We start from the raw sequence: 18144 nt of genomic DNA, 5'->3' as shown, positions 1-18144 counted from the left end.
GTGCAAGGAATCCCGCAGAAACATTAACTGTGTCTGGGAGGGATGCAAACTCAGCCCTCCAGGAGCTACCGCGTTCCCTTCAAGCACCTCTTCTGGCCACGCCCCCAGCCACAAGCGCCGCCCCCTCACCGCATCCCCAGTCGCAAGGGCGGCCCTAGCCCGGTCTCACAAAAGAAAGAGCTCCGCTCACGTATGGCTAACACACTTTTCCTTAACACTGAAGTAATGGCCCACCTACACAGAGCCTCAGGGCCCTCCCACTAAGAATGCCCAGAAGCCCTGCCCGTGATGGTCCCTAAGCCCCGCCCACCCAGAGCGCTCCTCCTGGGGCTTTGAGCACTAGCTTCAACCACGCAGAGAACATAACCCAACCTCTTCTCTCAGGCTCCGCCTTCTGTTATGTGTAGCCCCGCCCACCCTTAGACCCCACCTTCCCGGGAAGCAAGCCGAGCTCGCTCTGGACCTCAGCTCTCTAGGTTGTTCACTGCCTCTGGGTATGCTCAGACAACTGGGTGCGCACCCCGTTGACCAGGATGCCCCTGAACACGGCCGTGGAGTCCTCTCTCTTCTCTACCCACGATTTCCGTTCAGTTTGACTAGATTGCGGGTTCTCTGGAGGCAGCTCCGAGACGAAGAGCCCCGCGGAAGGCTTCCATGAATGCGCCTTTGGCGCCACCTGCCGTCGGCGCCGTGGCTTGCGGCCACCGGGAAGACGCAGTCCAGCCTCTCTCCCAAGGCACACTAGGGCTCAATGAATAGTTCCACAATTTATTAAATGTTTGTGTTATTCAAATACATGCTGAGTACCCCCTGCCGGCAAAAACACAACAGATATGCTCGCAGGTGCCCTCCGTCGTATTTGGAAGACCCCAAGGGGGCTTCACACAGGCCATCAAGCTGAGGCGGTCCCTGCCAGTCTTTACAGCAGCTGGTGGGACTTTTGCTGAATCTTCCTTTTGAATCCTGTTTCCCAGGGGCAAAAGCACAGCCTGTCACCTGGGGGACAAGAATTGTTAGTGCTGGGTCCTCCCTTCTCCCAGTTGGTGCTCCAAAGTGTGGACGTCTTTCCTAGGGTTGTGTGTTTGGCGGGAGGGAGTGGGTTTGTGTTCAGAGGTCCTCAACTGGAATTTGAAAGTCACAGTTTTTGGAGTCAGATTAATCTCAGGGCTGACCTCCATATCAGCGCTCATCACTACATTTGAGCATATTAGCCTGCTCACTTCCACACTAGACAGGGTCTCCAGGAGACTGTAGTTCAGCACTAGGAACTCAATAAAATGTTCTTCAAACATTACTGGGACAGACTGGGGAGCTAAAGTTAAGGGGGGCAGAACTCACACCTACTGAGCTCAGTTAGGTGCCAGCACTTCAGAGCCACCCCTGACAAACTCGGGCCTGGGGAGTGAGATGTCTCCTCGAGGAGATTCTAGCTCTGGTCCCCTGGCCTCTATGAATGGGAGCAAGGTTTGGTGCCAAATAATAATGAAAATAATAGTAGGTGCTTGCAGAACTTATTATAAGTCTAGTCCAATTCTAAGGGCTTTACATTTAAGAACATTTTAAGAACCATAACATTTAAAGACCATTTAAGAGCAAAACCGTCTCCACGAAGTGCTGTTTTTACCACAATTTATGGATGAGGAAGCTGAAGACACTTGCCTGAGTACCTTGTGTTAAGCTATCTGTCCTATTTGACCAAGTTAGTTAGTGGAGGTTTGAACCCAGGTAGATTCTGTGATCTTTGCCCCTAGAGCAGAGCCAGTCCATAATGATAGCCATGTCTCTGATCAGAAAATGCCCACCTCCCAGGGAACTTGAGTTTAGGGGTGAGGCTGCAAGATGTGGGCTCCCAGGATGATCACACTGTGATTGGGGTGGGGGGGCAGGTGAAGCCTTCCTTATGGTCAGTTGTTGTGGTTTTGGTGGAGGATGATGCTAAGTGAGGCACTGCCTGTAACCTCATGGAATCTAGATAAGGGGCCCAGACCAGAAGTAGTTTTAGGGTCCCTGACAGTGGCCATGCTTTAGCGTGGTTTTAGTGAGTTTGGGGATTTCTCACCAGGAGACCAACTAGCAGTGGTTAAGACCAGGCACCCTGCACTAGACAGCCTTGCTTTGACTCCAGCTCCACTACTTGAAGGCTGGAGACCTTAGGCAGGTTCCCTAACCACTCCTCATTTGAAAAATTGGCAGACTACAATACATTATAGTCAAGATAATCTGTTGGAGAGGGGAAAGGACTCTATAAGGAGAGAAAGGTTTCTAGCTGGAAGCCAATGAAGATCTTCCAGGTGGCTGAATGAACCTGCTTCAGGAAGTGCTGTCTGCTTTAGCCTTGAGGATGGGAGTGCAGAAACTGATCACGGAAGAGCTGAATCTGCAGAAACTCACATGCCACACCCACCAAGTCCTTGTCACAGAGGTTCCCAAACACTGTCAGTTCACCACATCCTGAGTGTCTCAGTGATTTTTTTTCACGGCATCCCTTGGGCAAGAAAAAATTAGCCAACAGTTCAATTTAATACACAGTTAGGTTCAAACAACATAAGAAGTACTTGTGTTTCAATACTTCAGTAGTCATTTGAGAATACATACATTGAAAGACACAAAGATATTTTATTTTATTCTTAAATGACCACAATCACTTGCTCATGGGGTATGTGCATCCCTTCTCAAAACTTGGAATCAGGTTGGACCTCATCACCTTCATTTCCTGTTCCACATTGACTTTCCCTGCGGTACTTGCTTTTTATCATGGTAGGTGCCAAAAATCCAGCTGTGCAAAGATATTACATCATCGAAAGGAAAGCAGTCCAATCCGATATTGAAACTGTGAACTGCCTCAAGCTAGCAGCTTGCCAGTTGTCTGAAATATCCCCAGTATCTCTGTGTTTTTAATATTATCAAAGTTTTATAGTATTTCATGGCGACCCTATGAGTTTGCTGAAGTACATGGAGCCCTACATCAAGGGAAGGAGCTTGTTAGAAGCCAGGCTTCTGATGGAGGATACCTACAGGGACTGGGAAGAAAGTACGAGATTGAGGGGTGCCTATAACCCCTTCCTTCCCCCTTGCTCTACTCCATTGCTAGGTTTGTCCCATGGTAGCTAATGAGAGGTGGAAAATGGAAACAAAATGGGCCAGTATGTGGTGGGCAAAATCAATTTAAGAAGACGATTGCACACCCAAAATGAACGACAGAAGGCTGTGGAGCACAACCAAATCTGGATTTGGGGGCTGCACTACCAGGCAGCAGAAAGTAAATATTTAAGTCTCGATGTGTGGATGGTCTTGGAGGGCCTAAGGGGAGGCTGGATTTTCTTGCTCTAATGCAGGCATCTGGACAGCAGCTTTTTCACAGGGCTCACTCCAGCCCCGAATTGGCACTGGGTCACCCAGGAGGAGTCAGACCTCCTTGGAATAATGCAGAGGAAAGAATTCCAAGGCTTTAGGAGAAAGGAATGGTAAAATCAGTCTATCCCACCTGTTAGCTCCCCAGCCCACAGACTAATGTTTCACCAGTTCCCAGAGATTCTCCATTCTCAGGGGCGACTGGAAATAGGTTGATTAAAGAAGCCCTGGAAGGACTAGTTGAGGTCAATGCTTCACCTGGATCTTCCAGGATACTAATCTCCCCCATTTCAAGGACCTTAACCATAATCACAACCGCAAATCCCCTTTTCCATGTAAGGCAACATACTCACAAGTTCTGGGGATTAAGATGTGGACATACTTGGGGCCATTATTCTGCCAACCACACTTAGGGATGGAAGATGGTTCTAGATTGATGTGAGAAGCAAGCAAACTCTGCAGTGAAGAGCCCAGTAAGACAGATGATAAGATTTTCTTTTTATTGTCGGCTAATAGTTTATTAGTTTATTAGTGAGAGGTTGTCAGCCGCTTTGTGCTGCTATCCGGACAGCTGAGAGAGTTGATGTTGCTGCTGATTATTACACAACAGTCATTCCTGGTCATGTGGCCATGGGGCTAGAGGGGACAGTGTGCTGCCACAGCTGTCACAGCCACTGGAGTGAGGGGCTGGGTCAGGAGGCGTTTCCAGCTTTGGTCCTCATCCAGGAAGCATCCAGACCCTGGTACTGAATCTGTGTCTAGCTTCTACCTCTTGGGGGCCTTTGAGGTTCTTCCCTGACATCTGATCTCAATTCAGGTCCATCTCCAGCCACCTGGGGCTATTTAATCACTTTAAACTCCTAAAGGAGAAGAGGTATCAAGTGTTTGCCTCACAGGGGCTTCTTGGCCTCCAGCCAATTAGCATCTTTCGATGGCAAGCAAAATAAAAGGGAATCTTTGGTAGAACACAGAGCTGTGTGGTTAATGTGGGTTGAAAGTCAGACCTGGAAACAAGCAGACATTGAGGGAGTTTGGGAGGCTGAAGCAGGGACGGGGAGCAGCGTGATCAGGCCACTGCCGGATGCTAGTTCACAGCCACTCTCAGAATATTTGAGACTTTGCCTAAAACTTACATTCTGAGTAAGGATCATCCACTTGGCCTTTGTTGGATCACGGGCCTGCAATTTTGTTGGTTGAAGAGGAGGGGACGGCTCCTGATTACAGACCCATCAGCTGGTTTAAAGCAGCAGGCAACTTCTAAGTGGCTGTTTCTCTCACTAATAAGGATATAATAAAAGAGTAGATTTTATTTTCTTCCTCCACTGCAGAACTTGCGCACAGAGGACCCACCGCGGGCTGTTGTCCTGGTTCCTATGTGTGTAATTTCAGATAGTTCGACACACACACACACAGAGCCCGTATCCCCATGGGAACAAGGGCTCTTACAGGGGGAGGGGTCAAGTGGAACCTCTGACCACTAAAACAACAAACTATTCACTCATTTATTCAGTATTTATCAAGACTCGACTATGCATCGGAGACTCCACAGGAGATCAGGGCTCCAAGAGTAACCAGACAGGGGATTAGCAAAAATACATACAGTAAGGAGTGGGGTGGGAGGGGAGAGAAATAGGCGGGGGAGATTAAGAGGTACAAACCTTCAATTAATGACATAAATGAGTGCTGGGTATGAAATGTACAGTGTGGGGAAAATAGTCAATAGTTATGTAATATTTTTGTATGTGACAGATGACAACTTAGCATGCTAATTATTTTGAAATGTATAGAAATATTGAATCACTATTGTGTATCAGGAAATAACAGAGTGTTGTAGGCCAATTATACTTCACAGACAAACTCAAAAAAGATCAGATTTGTGACTATCAGAGGTGGGGAGTGGGAGGAGGGGGAATTGATGAATGTAGTCAAAAAGTACGAATGTCTAGGTACGAGATAAATAAGTACTAGGATGTAATGTACAACATGACGAAGACAGTTAACCCAGCTGTACATTATAAATGAAAGCTGTTAAGAGAATAAATCCTAAGAGTTCTCATTACAGGGAGAAAATGTTTTGTTTTGTTTTTTAATTTTTTTAATTTTAATTTTTTTACTTATCTCTTTGAGGGGAGGTAATTAGGTTTATTGATTTTTTAAAATTGTTTTTTAAATGGATGTACTGGGGATTGAACCCAGGACCTCATGCATGCTAAGCATGTGCTCTATCATGGAGCTCTACCTTTCCCCAAGAAAAAATTTTTTTCTATTTCTTTAATGTAGTAAGTTCAATCATTATGTCGTACACCTTAAACGTATACAGTGCTGTATGCCAATTATATCCCAATAAAACTAGGGGGGAAAAGGATTACATAAAGTGAGACCACACAGGACCCTGGCCCAGGCTGGAGAGGGTGGTGACCTGGACAAGGCAGAGGCAGAGTTGGGATGGGAGCAGACAGCAAAACTGAGAAGTGGCTGGTGAGTGAGTTTGGATGGGACCCAATGGCCGGCTGAATGTGAGGAAGCGGGGACAGTGGCTGCTGGGTTTGGCTCCCCAGTGATGCCATTCATGGAGGAAGAGACATGGGAGAAGAAGCCACTTTGGGGAGGTGGATGGTATGGTCAGTGTGGGATCCGCTGAGCTTGCCATGTTTGGAGGTCACCCAAGTGGGCTGCTCAAGGAGGCACCTGGATGCCTGAATCCAGAGTTCAAGCCAGAGGCCCAAGTTGAAGATAGAGATTGGAGTTTCCATTCTACCCATGGCTGGGGATCCCAGAAACCACCAGCGCTGCCACCCTCACTGGTTAACCCTTCACGCCCCACTCTTTGCTTTCCCAGCGAGCCTGGGAAACAGACTGAGCAAATCACACCGTGCGCTGGGGGAGTTCTGTCTCCTAACTTCATAAATGTCCATAGTGTCTGAAGTTTTCAATGCTCTTATGTTCATTTTATAAGTTTTTTTTTAGAGATTTGAACTTGATCTTTATTAAAATATTAATCTTTACCTTAATGCAGTCTTTTATAACACACTGTGATTTATAACACAAATTGAAACTCTTCTACTGAAAAAAAATCAGTATTTTTATTTTGGTTAGTTTCATTTTATAAGTTTTAAAACAGCAGCCAAAAAGAAGAACACTACATCTGTTTTTCTGCGTGTAACCACGGGTTATGGAAAACTAGCCGATTGTGGTCTCAGCTGACATTCTGGACAGAAACTCCTCCTTGGAGCAGAGGTAATGCGGCACTCGGTGTGCAGTTATCAATCTGGCCACTCCATTCTTCTTTGTTCCTGCTGAATCTGACTCCCAGGAGCTTTTTGCCTTCACCCAGCAGGGTAGCATCACACCTTCCCCACCCTGACTCAGGGATGTGTTCTTGTCCTTTCCAGCCACCTCAGCAATGACTTCATACTCACGGGCTCTCGAGGACAGAGGGCAGCATGTGTGCCCTAACAGGGAAGATGAAACTCACGAGAAGTGCAGGGGCCTGCCACCCTGGGGAAGCTCTAGGGGCCCAGTAGTCCTGGGTCCAGATCTGCAGAGGAGACTCAAAACCTCATGGGTGGCTCTGGATGGAAGAAGCAGCCGACACTTCCCTGGGTGCCCTTCTCAGCCCATTAATTGTAAAGTGAGGCTGAGTGATGCAAACTCCTTTGGCTGGTCTGGGCCACAGGATAAGGTGGGCCACCAGCCCATCCTCAGGACTTTAGCCCCAGTAACCTCGGAGGTGTTGGTAGGAGTGAGGAATCATTTACTTAACATGTATTCACTGGACAGCTATTGTGTGCCAGGCACCGTGCTTGCTGCCTGCTGGTGTGTGTGTGTGGTATGGAGTGCCTGTTTGTTTATATTTTTATTTAGTTATTTTGTTTTGGCAGGGGGAGTTAATTAGATCTGTTTATTTTTGGAGGAGGTATTGGGGATTGAACCCGGGACCTCATGCATGCTAAGCATGCGCTGTACCACTTGAGCTATATCCTCTCCCCTGGAGTGCCTGTTTATAATTAATAATTGTAATAGTACAAATGATGATGATAGCTAAGTTTACTGAGCACTTACTCACCCTGTTTTAAGCCTGATGGTCTATTATCTTACTTAATCCTTATGACAACCCCTGGAAGTCAGCAGATTCTATTATTATCCACTGTTTTGTAGCTGAGAGGTTAAGTAACTTGCTCCAGGCCACTCGGGTCATAGTGGCAGAGCTGGATCTCTGTCCAACTAAAAGATCTGCACCTGTGACCATTTGCCTCCCAAAGCTTTAGTTCCAATAGGAGAAACAAATAATGACCTCATCTATATATAAATAAAAATAATTGCCACTACAGTGAGTGGCAGAAAGAAAATGCAAAGGGAGCTGAGGTAGGTGAGTGGATGGCTTCAGACAGAGCAGTGCAGGGGCCTCGGGAAGAGTTGGGGAGGAAGAGGGCTCAGGAGGTGGACAGCATCTGCAGAGACCTCGAGTGGGGAGGGGCTTGGCTTGTTGTAGGATCAGGCACTGTGGCTGGGGCCCGAAAGGCAGAGGGAGCTTGGGGACGTTTGCAGACCTCACAGGGGTCTGAGGGCCAGGGCAGGAGTCTGGATTTTACTTGAGGCACTGGTATATTTTAAGTGAGGTGGAGATGCGATTTGGTTTAGATTTTAAGGTGATTCTGCATGGGCTGGAAGGGATGCAAGGAAGTGAGAGTTCAAGGTTGTCACTAGAGGAGGGCCCCCGGGGGCCTGGAGCAAAGTGGTGGCTTGTGGGAAGAGGACTGGGGGTATCTAGAGAGATGTATTGTAGGCAGAATCTTGGGTGTAGATTTCATGTAGGGGTGAAGGAGCTGTTTATGGATCACATGTGACAACTTCTAGATCTTCAAAATACTTCAGCTGGAGAGGTGAGGAGAGGGGGTGAATGGGGGTGAAATAAGGATGGTCTCGGTGGGCGATGGCCACAGTGCTGGGTACTGAAGACAAAGGGCCTCTTTGCACCAATCTCTCTACTTTTGTGGTGTTTGAAGTTGTACATAATATAAAGTTTAAAAAAAATGAAGAGGAGGAAGAAGATGATTGTTCTGTAAGTGCCTGGTTTAAGCAGCAGTGGTGACACTACTGAGGTAGCAAAGACAGAGAGGAGTGGGGTTGGGTGGGGGTGGAAACCAGGCACCCTGTTTCGGCTGTGCTGGGCGGAGCCCTCTCAGGCCTCGGTGGGAGGGCAGGGGCAGAGGCCTCTGGGATTTGGGGACCAGGCTCTGCCCTCTTCCTCAGTCGTTACAATGGAGCAACCTTGTTCTAATAGACACCAAACACGTGAACAAGAGAAAAGGACCAGGAGATGGGAGCTGTTCAGCACACACTGGGGTTTCTGGTTCCACCTGGCTCGAAGACCCAGTGACCCTCCGTCCTGAGGTGGAAGTGGGTTCAGAGCCTTGTAACAGCTCTCCATTGCATGTAACAAACCACTCCAAAACAACAAGGATTTTCTTATTTCTCACCATTCAGTAGGTCAGCAATTCGGGCTTCGGGATCAGCTTGGTGGTTTGTCTGCTAGTCTCACCTGGGGGTCACTCTTGTGGCCACAGTCATCTGTGGCCCCGCTGGGCCTGGCGTGTCCAAGATGGCCTCACTCTGGTACCTGGAAGCTGCTGTTGGCTCTTGGCTGGGGCCTGAGTTCTCGCACATGTGACCTCTCATCTGTCTGGAGGTTAGGCCGGGCACCTTCACAGCATGGTGGTCTTGGGGCTGCGAGAGAGCAGAGGTGGAAACTTCAAGTCCTCCTGTGGCCTGGCTTCCACAGCTGCGCAGCCTCACCTCTACCACGCTTTACGGGTCAAAGCAAGTCACCAAGCCACCCCAGATTTAAAGAGCGGGGAAATAGATTCTGCCTCTTGAGGGGAGGAGCTACAAAGAATTTGTGGTCATATTTAATCTACTATCAGCCTGAGGGCCCCAGTAAATGACCAAAACATGTCATTCTGCCCCTACATGTGACATACCACCAACTTCTTCCCTCAAACAAGCATCATAAAACAGCCGATGTTCATCTTTTTGCAGATGTTGATCGGTTAGGAATGGCATTTGGCTTGTTGCATTTCTGAACATGGCCACTAATGTATCTCCCATCCCACTGTGCTAATCTCACAATGTGATGTTGACAAGCCTCCATCGAGAGGTGGGGTCTTATGTTCCCTCCCCTTGAAACTGGGTGGACCTCTGTAATTGCTTTAACCAACAGGAAGGGGCAGAAGGGATGTATGAGACTTCCAGAGCTAGATCACAAAGGACAAAGCAGCCTCCACCCTCTTGGTACACTTGTCCTTGAAACCTAGACAAGTTGTGAGGAGGCCCAACCCACATGGAGAGGCCCTCTTTGGGGGTTTCAGCCGGTAGCCCTAGTTAGGCCCTCAGCCCTCAGCCAGCGTCAACTGCCAGGCGTGTGAGTGAACGAGCCTTTGGATGATTCCACTCCCGGCTTTCAATTCTTCCAGGAGAGGCCCTGGACATCACAGAGCAGGGATAAACCATCCTCTCTGTGCCATGTCTGAATTCTTGACCCACAGAAAGCAGGAGAGATAATAATGGTTATTGCTGGTTTAAGCCACTAAGTTGTGGGGTAATTTGTTATGCAGCAGTAGATAATAATATAGGCTGCTGGTAACAGAGACAAGAACAAACACTGGCTTAAACAAACTAACAGTTTATTTCTCTTTGTCACTGAGAGAGTCTGGAAATAGGGAACCCAGGGATGATATGGGCACGCCTATGGTGGTGTCATCAGAAGCTCAGGGTCTTTTATCTTGCTGCTCTACTATCCTCAGCACAAGGCAACAATTCTCAAGGTCACCTCCTCATCCAGGGTAGCTACTGGAGTTCCAACCATCACATCTGCATTCCAAGCTGAATGCAAAATGAAGCAGAAAGTACAGAACTAGCCCTCACCAGTATCATTTCTATTTCAAGGAGCATGTTTAGAAATCCCTTCCAACATGTTCTACTCATATCTCATACCTTAAAATTAAGTCACAAAGCCACACCATATGTGCAAGGGAGGCTGGAAATGTTGACTTTGAGCTGGGCTCATCACCACCTAAAATATTGGGATTCTGGTATTGAGGAGGGGAGGAGATGGATAATGGCTGGAGCGGTGATAGAGAAGGACAATGGAAGAGGGAAATCTTCCCCATGGGGAGAACCTGGAGCCATACATTGGCCCCCGCCTGCTGCAGCCTCCTTGAATGTTTGAACACCGTGGAGTTGTCCACCTAAGTTACATCTGAACAAAGGATTTGACTTCACGGCCTGTGAGGCCATGGGCTGGTGCACAGGGAAGGCTCTGGTCTCTAATTCCACCCTCCCTACGTGGCCAGCAGGCTGCTGGACTTTCGCTAAAAATCCTAAGATGCTGCCCTGAGCTTATCACTTCCCCGCTCAACCACCTTCCATGGCTCCAGTTTGCTCCAGGTTCCCCCAGTTGAAGGGCAAATTCTGGGAATTGGTGTTGAAAGCCTCAGCCAACTCTTCTGTAGCTCTTCTTCTGCCTCATTGTCATGCTTTTCTTCATGCCCTGCATCCAAGCCTTGGTGCAGGCAGCGGCTGCTGCACAGAACACCCTCTGTCCTGCCTCTGCTAGGAGGAATCGCACCCATTCTCAACACTCTTCTGGGGCCACTACTGGCCCTTCGGTGCCTCTGCATGGATTAGAAAAGGGTGCTCTTTAGTCAGGTGGGTGGAGCTCTGTGTCACATCTTGAGGAGTGGCCCACTGGTGGGATTCCACCCACCCTAACCCCTTGCACAGTGAACACCCCGCACAGCTGTACATGTGACTATGTCACGTCCAAAGATCTCTCTAGCTCCATCAGTGAGTGAGGCCCTTCCTTTGCCCTCTTCTGTCTTGACCCCATGGCTTGATCTGGGGCTGGCTGTTTTCAGCTTTGAGTCCTCTAAACTGCTCAGTGTCCATTCCCCACCGATCGATGACACCAATAGCCATCAGGGGAACTGAATTTGTGCCACAGACCACACCTCTTTCTTCCCACTCTGGGGACCAACCACACTCCCTTAGCCCTTGGCACACCCAGCAGAAGAATAGAAACCCCTACTGGGCTGGAAGAGGCACCACTGGGACAGTGCCTTAGAAGTGACCCAGATACAAGTCAGTTGGATACCAGTCTGTTGGAAACAGCTGCTCAGAGCAACTCAAACCTGAGTCTCAGAGATCCCAGGCCGGGCAGGGAGGTTCCCCCTCAGCTCACCCTCTCCTGGGTGCAGCCCCACCTGCATCCCCTCCCAGACCCAGCATGGCCCATTGCATTTCTTGTGGCGCCCTTGAACCCACCACCCAGGAATGCACATGAGAAGACCTTCCATTTCATACCTTTTATTTTATCTGCATCCTCTCCCTCCTCCCTCCCCCACCGGCCCCTGAGAGGGGTTGAAGCCCCAGTTGGAAGGGAAGGGACTATTCTCTCCTCCCTAGGGGAGGGATGTTGTCCCCTGGGCCAGGCCCCACCTATGGGGGAAGCTGGGACCTCCATGGAAGAACAAAGGCATCGTCCAAGAGGCTGTGGCTGAGACTGAGGCCCCTCAGATGCCCTGTAGCCCTGAGCCCCGTGGGTCATCAGGAAGGCAAAGAGCAGAGAGGTTGGGGCGGGGTGGGGCAATGAGAGGACATAGCCTGGAGGGTGTGTGCGTGGCTGACAAGAGGCAGACGTGGACTTCAGAGGGCAGAAGCAGAGACCAGAGCATATGGAATTGAGGTGGGGCCATGAGAAGGAACCCTGGGTTACAGGGGTAATTGGATGTGGCAGAGGGTGTACCAGGGGAAACGGTGGGCAGCAGAGAGGGCAAGGCTGTGCTACAAGAACCAGGCTCCCAGTAGAGCAGCTGCGCCACAGGGTCTGATCAGGGACTGGCCCTGAGCAGAGGCCAGAGGGCAGGCCGGGAGGGGCCTGTCAGGGAAGGAGGATGGGGACTTTGGGAGGGTAGTGGGGCTGAGGCCGCGGTGTTGCCATAGCTCTTCAGGTTCGCGGATGCCAGCCAAGCTCGGCACAGCCCCAAACCACCAAGTTGTGCTTCTGGGTTGCCCGAGGGCCCCCAATGTGGCCTCAGCCATTCAGGGAAGAGTCCACAGGCAGCCCTCTGCTGCAGGAAACAGCTGTCCCCAGGACTCCTCCCCCTTCCCAAGCTTTCTGGAAACTTCCTTCCCTGCCCTGCCTGAGAGGCCCCCAAGCTAGATCGTCTGCCATCACAGGGGGTGGAACATGGCGGTGGTGGTGGAGAGGGAGCCATGCTGGGACGGTTCATAGACTCAACTTCGGTGGTGTCCATTTGCCCCCAAAATGACCACGATCACTGCATGTTAGTCTGTTTAAGGGCTCTACCCCCACCCCCACCCATTGTGTGCTGGTCTGTTTTCCCTCCTGTTTTGGACAACAAGTACTCAGGCATCAAAGCCGGTGGTGGGGCGGTGGGGAGAGGGCCACTCAGGGGGCCACGTGGGTCTCAGAGTGCACCCTGCCCATCCCCCTGGCAGCCGCTGTCACCATGGACAATGAGCACCGGGAAGTAAAGGGCGTCCTCATAGCACGGTGGGCTTTCCAGGGGCTCCGTGTCCTCCCCACGGCGCCCCAGTGGCCCCCCGCTCAGGCTCCGGAAGACCCCCGGTGTGGCCCTGCCCCCAGCTCCCAGTGAGAGGCGGCTGCGGCTGAAAGGCAGGCGGGGCCCGCTGGGCCGGGCTGGAGGCAGCGAGTTGCTGCTGACAGAGCGCCGGCAGCGCTGGCAGCCACGGAGGTAGGCGCCCGAGCCAGCGCCCATGACCACAGCCTCTGAGTAGCTGGGTACCAGCTGCCGGTTGGAGCAGATGTGCCACTCGAGCTCGGTGAAGTCCACCGTGGCCACACGCGAGAGCGGGGGCCCGCTGGGCATGGCCCCGGGCGGGGGCGAGCTGGCGCCGAAAAGCTTCTCCACCTGGTAGTGCACGTGGGCCGTGCCGTAGGCCGCCACGACGCGCAGCGGCCAGGACAGCGTGGCCGCCGACACCAGCCAGAAGACCCAGGCGCGCGCGTACCAGGGCGGGCTGTGTGGGTCGGCGAAGACCATGAGGGACTCGCGGAAGTCCACATCTTTCAGATGCATGCCCTCCCGGGCCTCCAGGTAGTCGTCCAGGCCCTCGTTGGCGCTGAAGAAGCGGGCCCTCTGGGTGAGGTACGAAGCCTCGGCCTCGGCGCTGCCGAAGCTGAAGCACTTTGTGAAGCGCAGCCGCGTGGCCGCGTGGTCAGCCAGGCCCACCAGCTCCTTGGAGACATCGCGGACCCCGTGGGCTGAGTAGTCAAACTCGCCACGAGCAGTGCGGCTGTCGGCCCTCTCATGGTAGACCTGCGTGGTGGTGTAGGCGTCGCCGTTGCGGTAGCGGGTAATCTGGCGGGTGCGCCGCACGTAGTGGTAGCTGGTGGCCTTCCACCACACACAGGGTGGTGCCTGCTGCAGCCGGCGGATCAGGGCAAGTACGGTGTTGGCGTCAGTGCGCGGTGCCTGGCATGACCGGACATGACAATGCCAGCATTCGGCCAGGTAGAGGAGGTAGAGGAGGGAGACAAAGGCCAGTGGGATGTACAGGTAGCCATCAGAGCAGGGGCTGGCTGGGTAGGTGGGCGGTGGGCCCCCGGCCCCTCGGGCCAGGGCTGCCTCGGGCCCCAGGACCAGCCGTGGCACTGTGGCCAGGCGACACCAGGCCACCACGGCACCGCAGGCGTGGATGAGCAGCGTGAGGAGCAGGCACTTCCAGTGCGACTCGCGGCACAGGGAGCTTCCCAGGGACTGTTTCAGGGGCCGCTGCTGCAGAGTGAGCAGAGAGATGGGAGGCTTGTGTCAGGACGGGGCCATCACTTGCACCTGACCCTCCGCTGAAGCCCCGTGAAGGAGGTGGTGCTACAATCCCTGCTTTGCAGAAAAGGACACTGAGCCTCTGAGGGACTGAGCAACTTGCTCCAGGCCCCACCATTCTAGCTAACTCACAATAGAGCTGCAGGACCCAAACCCAGGCTTATCTGCCCTGAGCCTGTCCTCTACTGTGCCCTGTCATCTCTCAGTCAAGGGCACATAGGACAAAGTAGAACCATCTCTGCCAAAAGAGGGAAGTACACCCCTCTTACCCCAACAACTGTCCGCTGAGAAAACTGAGTTCTGGTCCTGACTCTGCTCCTGATTTGCTGTGTTATTGTGGCCTTACTTCTGCCCTCTCTGGGCACTGATTCCTGGACCTGGTGGTTTGGGAAGCCAGGGTGGTAGGGGTCCTAGGGATCAAGAGCATGGGCTTTGGAGCCTGACTGCCCAGCATTTGGTGCTGGCTCCACCACTTACTGTATGACTTGGGCAGTTCCCTCATCCTCCCTGGACCTCAATTTCCTCCTCCCGAAACAAGTTGTTGTGAAGATTCAACGAGATCATATGTGTGAAGATCTTAACACAGGGTCTGGCCATGGGAATAAATATTATTACCATTACCCTGCAACTCCCTCTGGTCCCTTGGTTTCACTAGGGACTGCAGGAGACTTGGGAGAGGCTTTTAAGTAAGTAAGAAAGAGGAAGAGAGAGAGGTGTGAGTCTAGGGGAGCAGATGGAGCGCCGGCCTCCACTCCCCATCTGTGCCAAGGGAGGGGGCGGGACACAGCTGCTGGGCAGCAAGGACCACTCCCTGGCCCTGGGGGTTGGGCACACCCTCCCTGGCAGGCTGCCAGCCTGGTCCTCACCTCACCCCCAGGTGCCTTTGGAGAGAGAAGGGGGAAGAGGGAGGGAGGAGTGGAAGGGTGAAAAGGGGGAGAAGGAAGAGGTGGTCTGGAGGAAACAACAGAGGTGGGGTTAAGGGGCCATTTTTTCCTCCCACAGTCGCACTAGGGCTTGAGAGACCCAAGAGGAGAGGAACTACCCCACCCCAGCCCAGGGCAGCCACCCATCACAGGTGCATGCCACCACCCTGACCTGCAGCGTCAGTCAGGTGCACATACCCTCATCCATGACCCCCACCCCCACCTCACCACATGTTCATCAAAGACCCACCGACCAGGAACACGCAGATGCCCGTTTATCCAACACACACCAGCCCCTCACCTGTGCCCAGGGCACGACATCCTCCCCCACTGTAATATGGTGCACAGGTGCGTGCACAGGCTCACACACCCACCCACCACAGGACACACAGGTGCACATACATGTTACATATTCCCTGAAGCCCAGGGATATACCAGCCCCTTATCTACCTCAATGCACATCCCCCACCCCCACCCCGACTGCAACCTGACACCCACACCCTACAGACTCTACAGGGAGAGACCCACCCACAACAGGACGCACTAACATGCACTCACACATTATCACTTCACCCAAGTCAAGGGACCCATCAGACCCTCACCTGACTATAGGGCGCATATGTCCCACTCCAGGTGTGCGGAGCACGTACTGACATTCACACACCCACAAGCAGGCTAAGTTCACCCAAACACACACATAGATCCACTCACCACCTATCACTCCCAGCACCCCAAACTGGGCCCCACACCCCTGCAGATCTTCTTCCCAGCTGGCACTGAGGAGGGGCCATCTGAGGGTCCCAACCGGCAGCACGATGGGGCCTGGGGCCTCACCGCAGGGAGAGGGAGAGGGGGTACCAGAGGCCACCTCCCTTTCTTTTTCCCATTCCCCGCCCCCCAAGTCACTGCTACCGCTGCTGCATTGCAGGCTCCGCCCGGGCACCTCGTGAGCTGCTGGGCCAGGTTGGTGGCCTGACCCTGGGGCTCTGGGGGTGAGGGGCAGCGCTGCAGAAGGGGGATGCGCAGGGGCCAGGTGCTGACGTCATAGGAGGGCAAGGATGGATGAGGGGGCGTCGGGATTGGGAGTCGCCCCCCACATCCCTTCCCAACCACCCCACCCCTACCCCCACGCGGGGCCCTAGGCCCCGGGACCCCTCGCAGGACGCAAGCTACCCCAATGACGTCATTGGCCACAAGGGCTCTGGACTTCCCTTCTCAGCCCTCGCCCCGGATTCGCCCTTCCCTTGCCCCCTCCCCGCCTCCAGTCACGGCTCCGGTCCCCACCGCACAGCGCCGGTACCTCTTCCCTCAGAGGCTCGCCGTCCGGCATGAGCGCTGGCACCTCCCCGCCGTCGCCACCGCCACCCTCCGGCATGGTGTCCTGGCTGCTTGGGCGGCCGCCGCCCGGGCCCGGGGCATGATAGAGGGGAACGCTGAGGGCTGCGGCGCGGCCCCGAAGGGCGTCCGCTCGGCTCAGCGGCCGCGGAGGGAGTGCGCGGAGCTCGAGCCCGAGCGCGGCGGCGGCGGCGGCGGCGGCGGCGTTGGCGGCAGCGGTGCCCGGCGCCCCGCCCTCTGCTGACCCCGCCCCCGCGGCACCCGCGGCTCCACTGGCAGCGCCCGGCACCACGGGCGCTGCCGCCGCCCCCAGAAGCCCTGGCTGGGCGGACGGACGCCTGGGTTCCCCTCCTGCCGCGCTCTAGCTTGCGACCTTGGACGAGTCCTTGCTCTCTGGGGTCTGAGTTATCCCTGCAGTAAAATGAGGAGAGGGAACTCATAGATGGGTAAGGATCCGCGGGGTCTCATCTTTGAGGAGTAAGTCCAGGCCTAAGCCCACCTAGACCCCACCCCTGAAGCCTCCCTTGTGGTAGAGGGGGCAGTTACAGCCCTGAAAGGTATGGTGAGTCTCATCGGCTTGACAGAGGAGCTGGACTCCACATACAGCAGGCAAACAGGAGGCCAGGACACCCGAGCCCTAGGCTTTGTGGCCTTGAGTTGGCACGCTGCCCCCCAAACCTCAGTTTTCCCACCTGAGAAATGGGGATGGAAAAGTGTTGGGTTCAATGCACATTCATCATGCAGGATTTGTCCTGCATGAGAGGACTCCCTCCCAGGTACTGGTGGCCCCAGTGCTGCTCCCTGGTCCTTAGGAGCCTCAGATCATCACATCTGCCCCTGGGTCAGGGCCTAGCCCCCAAGGTAGACAATCAGTGGGTAGGACATAGGCAGCTGCAAAGCTAGGTGGGTTTTGTTTTGTTTCGTGATTTTTTTTCCCCAAAGAGCAACACATAGACAATTTGGTTCAATATCCCTACCCATTTAAAGATGGGGTAACAGAAATGATAGATAGAGGAAAGGACTGACCCAGAGTTTCATCCATTTATTTTTTACTTATTGGTCACAGATGTTTATTGTGTGCCTTCTATATGCAAGTACTGTGTTTGGCATTGTGAAGATAAAGGTAGAAGTGGAGAATGACAAACCACTGTACTGAGAGGAAGCCTAGAATCTGGCCTCCAGCCTCCTCCCCAAGCCGGATCAGGACTCTGTTCCCTTTATCTCTCTAAGAGACACAAGTTGAACTGACTCTTAAAGGATTTATCTAGGTTTTAGATAAGTGGATATGGAGGGGAAGGGCACTTCAGGAGGAGGGAACTTCTGGGCAAAGGCACTGTGATTGGACCACATGGATTGAGTCTGAAGAACAGGTAGGTCACCTGGTGTAATTGGACACTGGGTAGCTAACTAGAGGCAGGTTGCAGAGGACCTGCTCTGTAGAAAGTGGCTGGAGGTCTGTGAGAAGGGAGGCCCCCAAAGACTGTCTTCGGGGAAGGTGGGAATGAGAGAAAGGAGCCCCTGAGATTACGAATGAGGCTTGGGGGTCTCACTTTGAGATGACTGCAGGGCTGGCAATGACTCAGGAGTTTCAACAGCAGCTTCAGGAGAAGAATCAGCACACCTCCACCCACAAATCACCTGGACTACAAGAGAGTTAAAGGGCCGAG

The 18144-nt window shown here is 52.9% G+C and overlaps 1 protein-coding gene and 1 long non-coding RNA gene across 3 annotated transcripts; both read right to left on the bottom strand.

Moving 5' to 3' along the window:
* Positions 1–754: 754 nt before the first annotated feature.
* LOC140699077 (uncharacterized) lies at positions 755–3883 on the bottom strand. The gene is made up of 3 exons (XR_012077095.1): positions 3705–3883; positions 2392–2485; positions 755–996 (listed from the first exon to the last, which is right to left on the bottom strand). It is a non-coding gene; the product is annotated as an uncharacterized lncRNA (long non-coding RNA).
* A 7816-nt stretch (positions 3884–11699) lies between these two features.
* TMEM151A (transmembrane protein 151A) lies at positions 11700–16655 on the bottom strand. Of its 2 annotated transcripts, XM_072970863.1 has the most exons (3): positions 16443–16546; positions 14489–14629; positions 11700–14171 (listed from the first exon to the last, which is right to left on the bottom strand). In XM_072970863.1, the coding sequence occupies exons 1-3, from the start codon at positions 16515–16517 to the stop codon at positions 12840–12842; spliced, it is 1548 nt and encodes a 515-aa protein (XP_072826964.1). In that variant the 5' UTR covers positions 16518–16546; the 3' UTR covers positions 11700–12839. The 2 variants fall into 2 exon arrangements, with proteins under 2 accessions (XP_072826964.1, XP_072826965.1); XM_072970864.1 differs by lacking the exon at positions 14489–14629 and having other exon boundaries at positions 16443–16655.
* Between the last annotated feature and the right edge of the window lie 1489 nt (positions 16656–18144).

Source organism: Vicugna pacos, chromosome 10 (assembly GCF_048564905.1).
Source record: "Vicugna pacos chromosome 10, VicPac4, whole genome shotgun sequence".
Taxonomy (NCBI): Eukaryota; Metazoa; Chordata; class Mammalia; order Artiodactyla; family Camelidae; genus Vicugna; species Vicugna pacos.
This window is presented reverse-complemented; position numbering and strand designations above follow the sequence as displayed.

What these genes read in the sequence shown, in the direction of transcription:
- TMEM151A (XM_072970863.1), bottom strand. Translation starts at nt 16,517, where the DNA reads ATGCCGGAGGGTGGCGGTGGCGACGGCGGGGAGGTGCCAGCGCTCATG. An exon ending in GCGAGCCTCTGAGGGAAGAG is followed by an intron (nt 14,630 to 16,442) that starts GTACCGGCGCTG and finishes CTTGATCCCTAG; the next exon opens with GACCCCTACCACCCTGGCTT. An exon ending in CTCAGCGGACAGTTGTTGGG is followed by an intron (nt 14,172 to 14,488) that starts GTAAGAGGGGTG and finishes CTCACTCTGCAG; the next exon opens with CAGCGGCCCCTGAAACAGTC.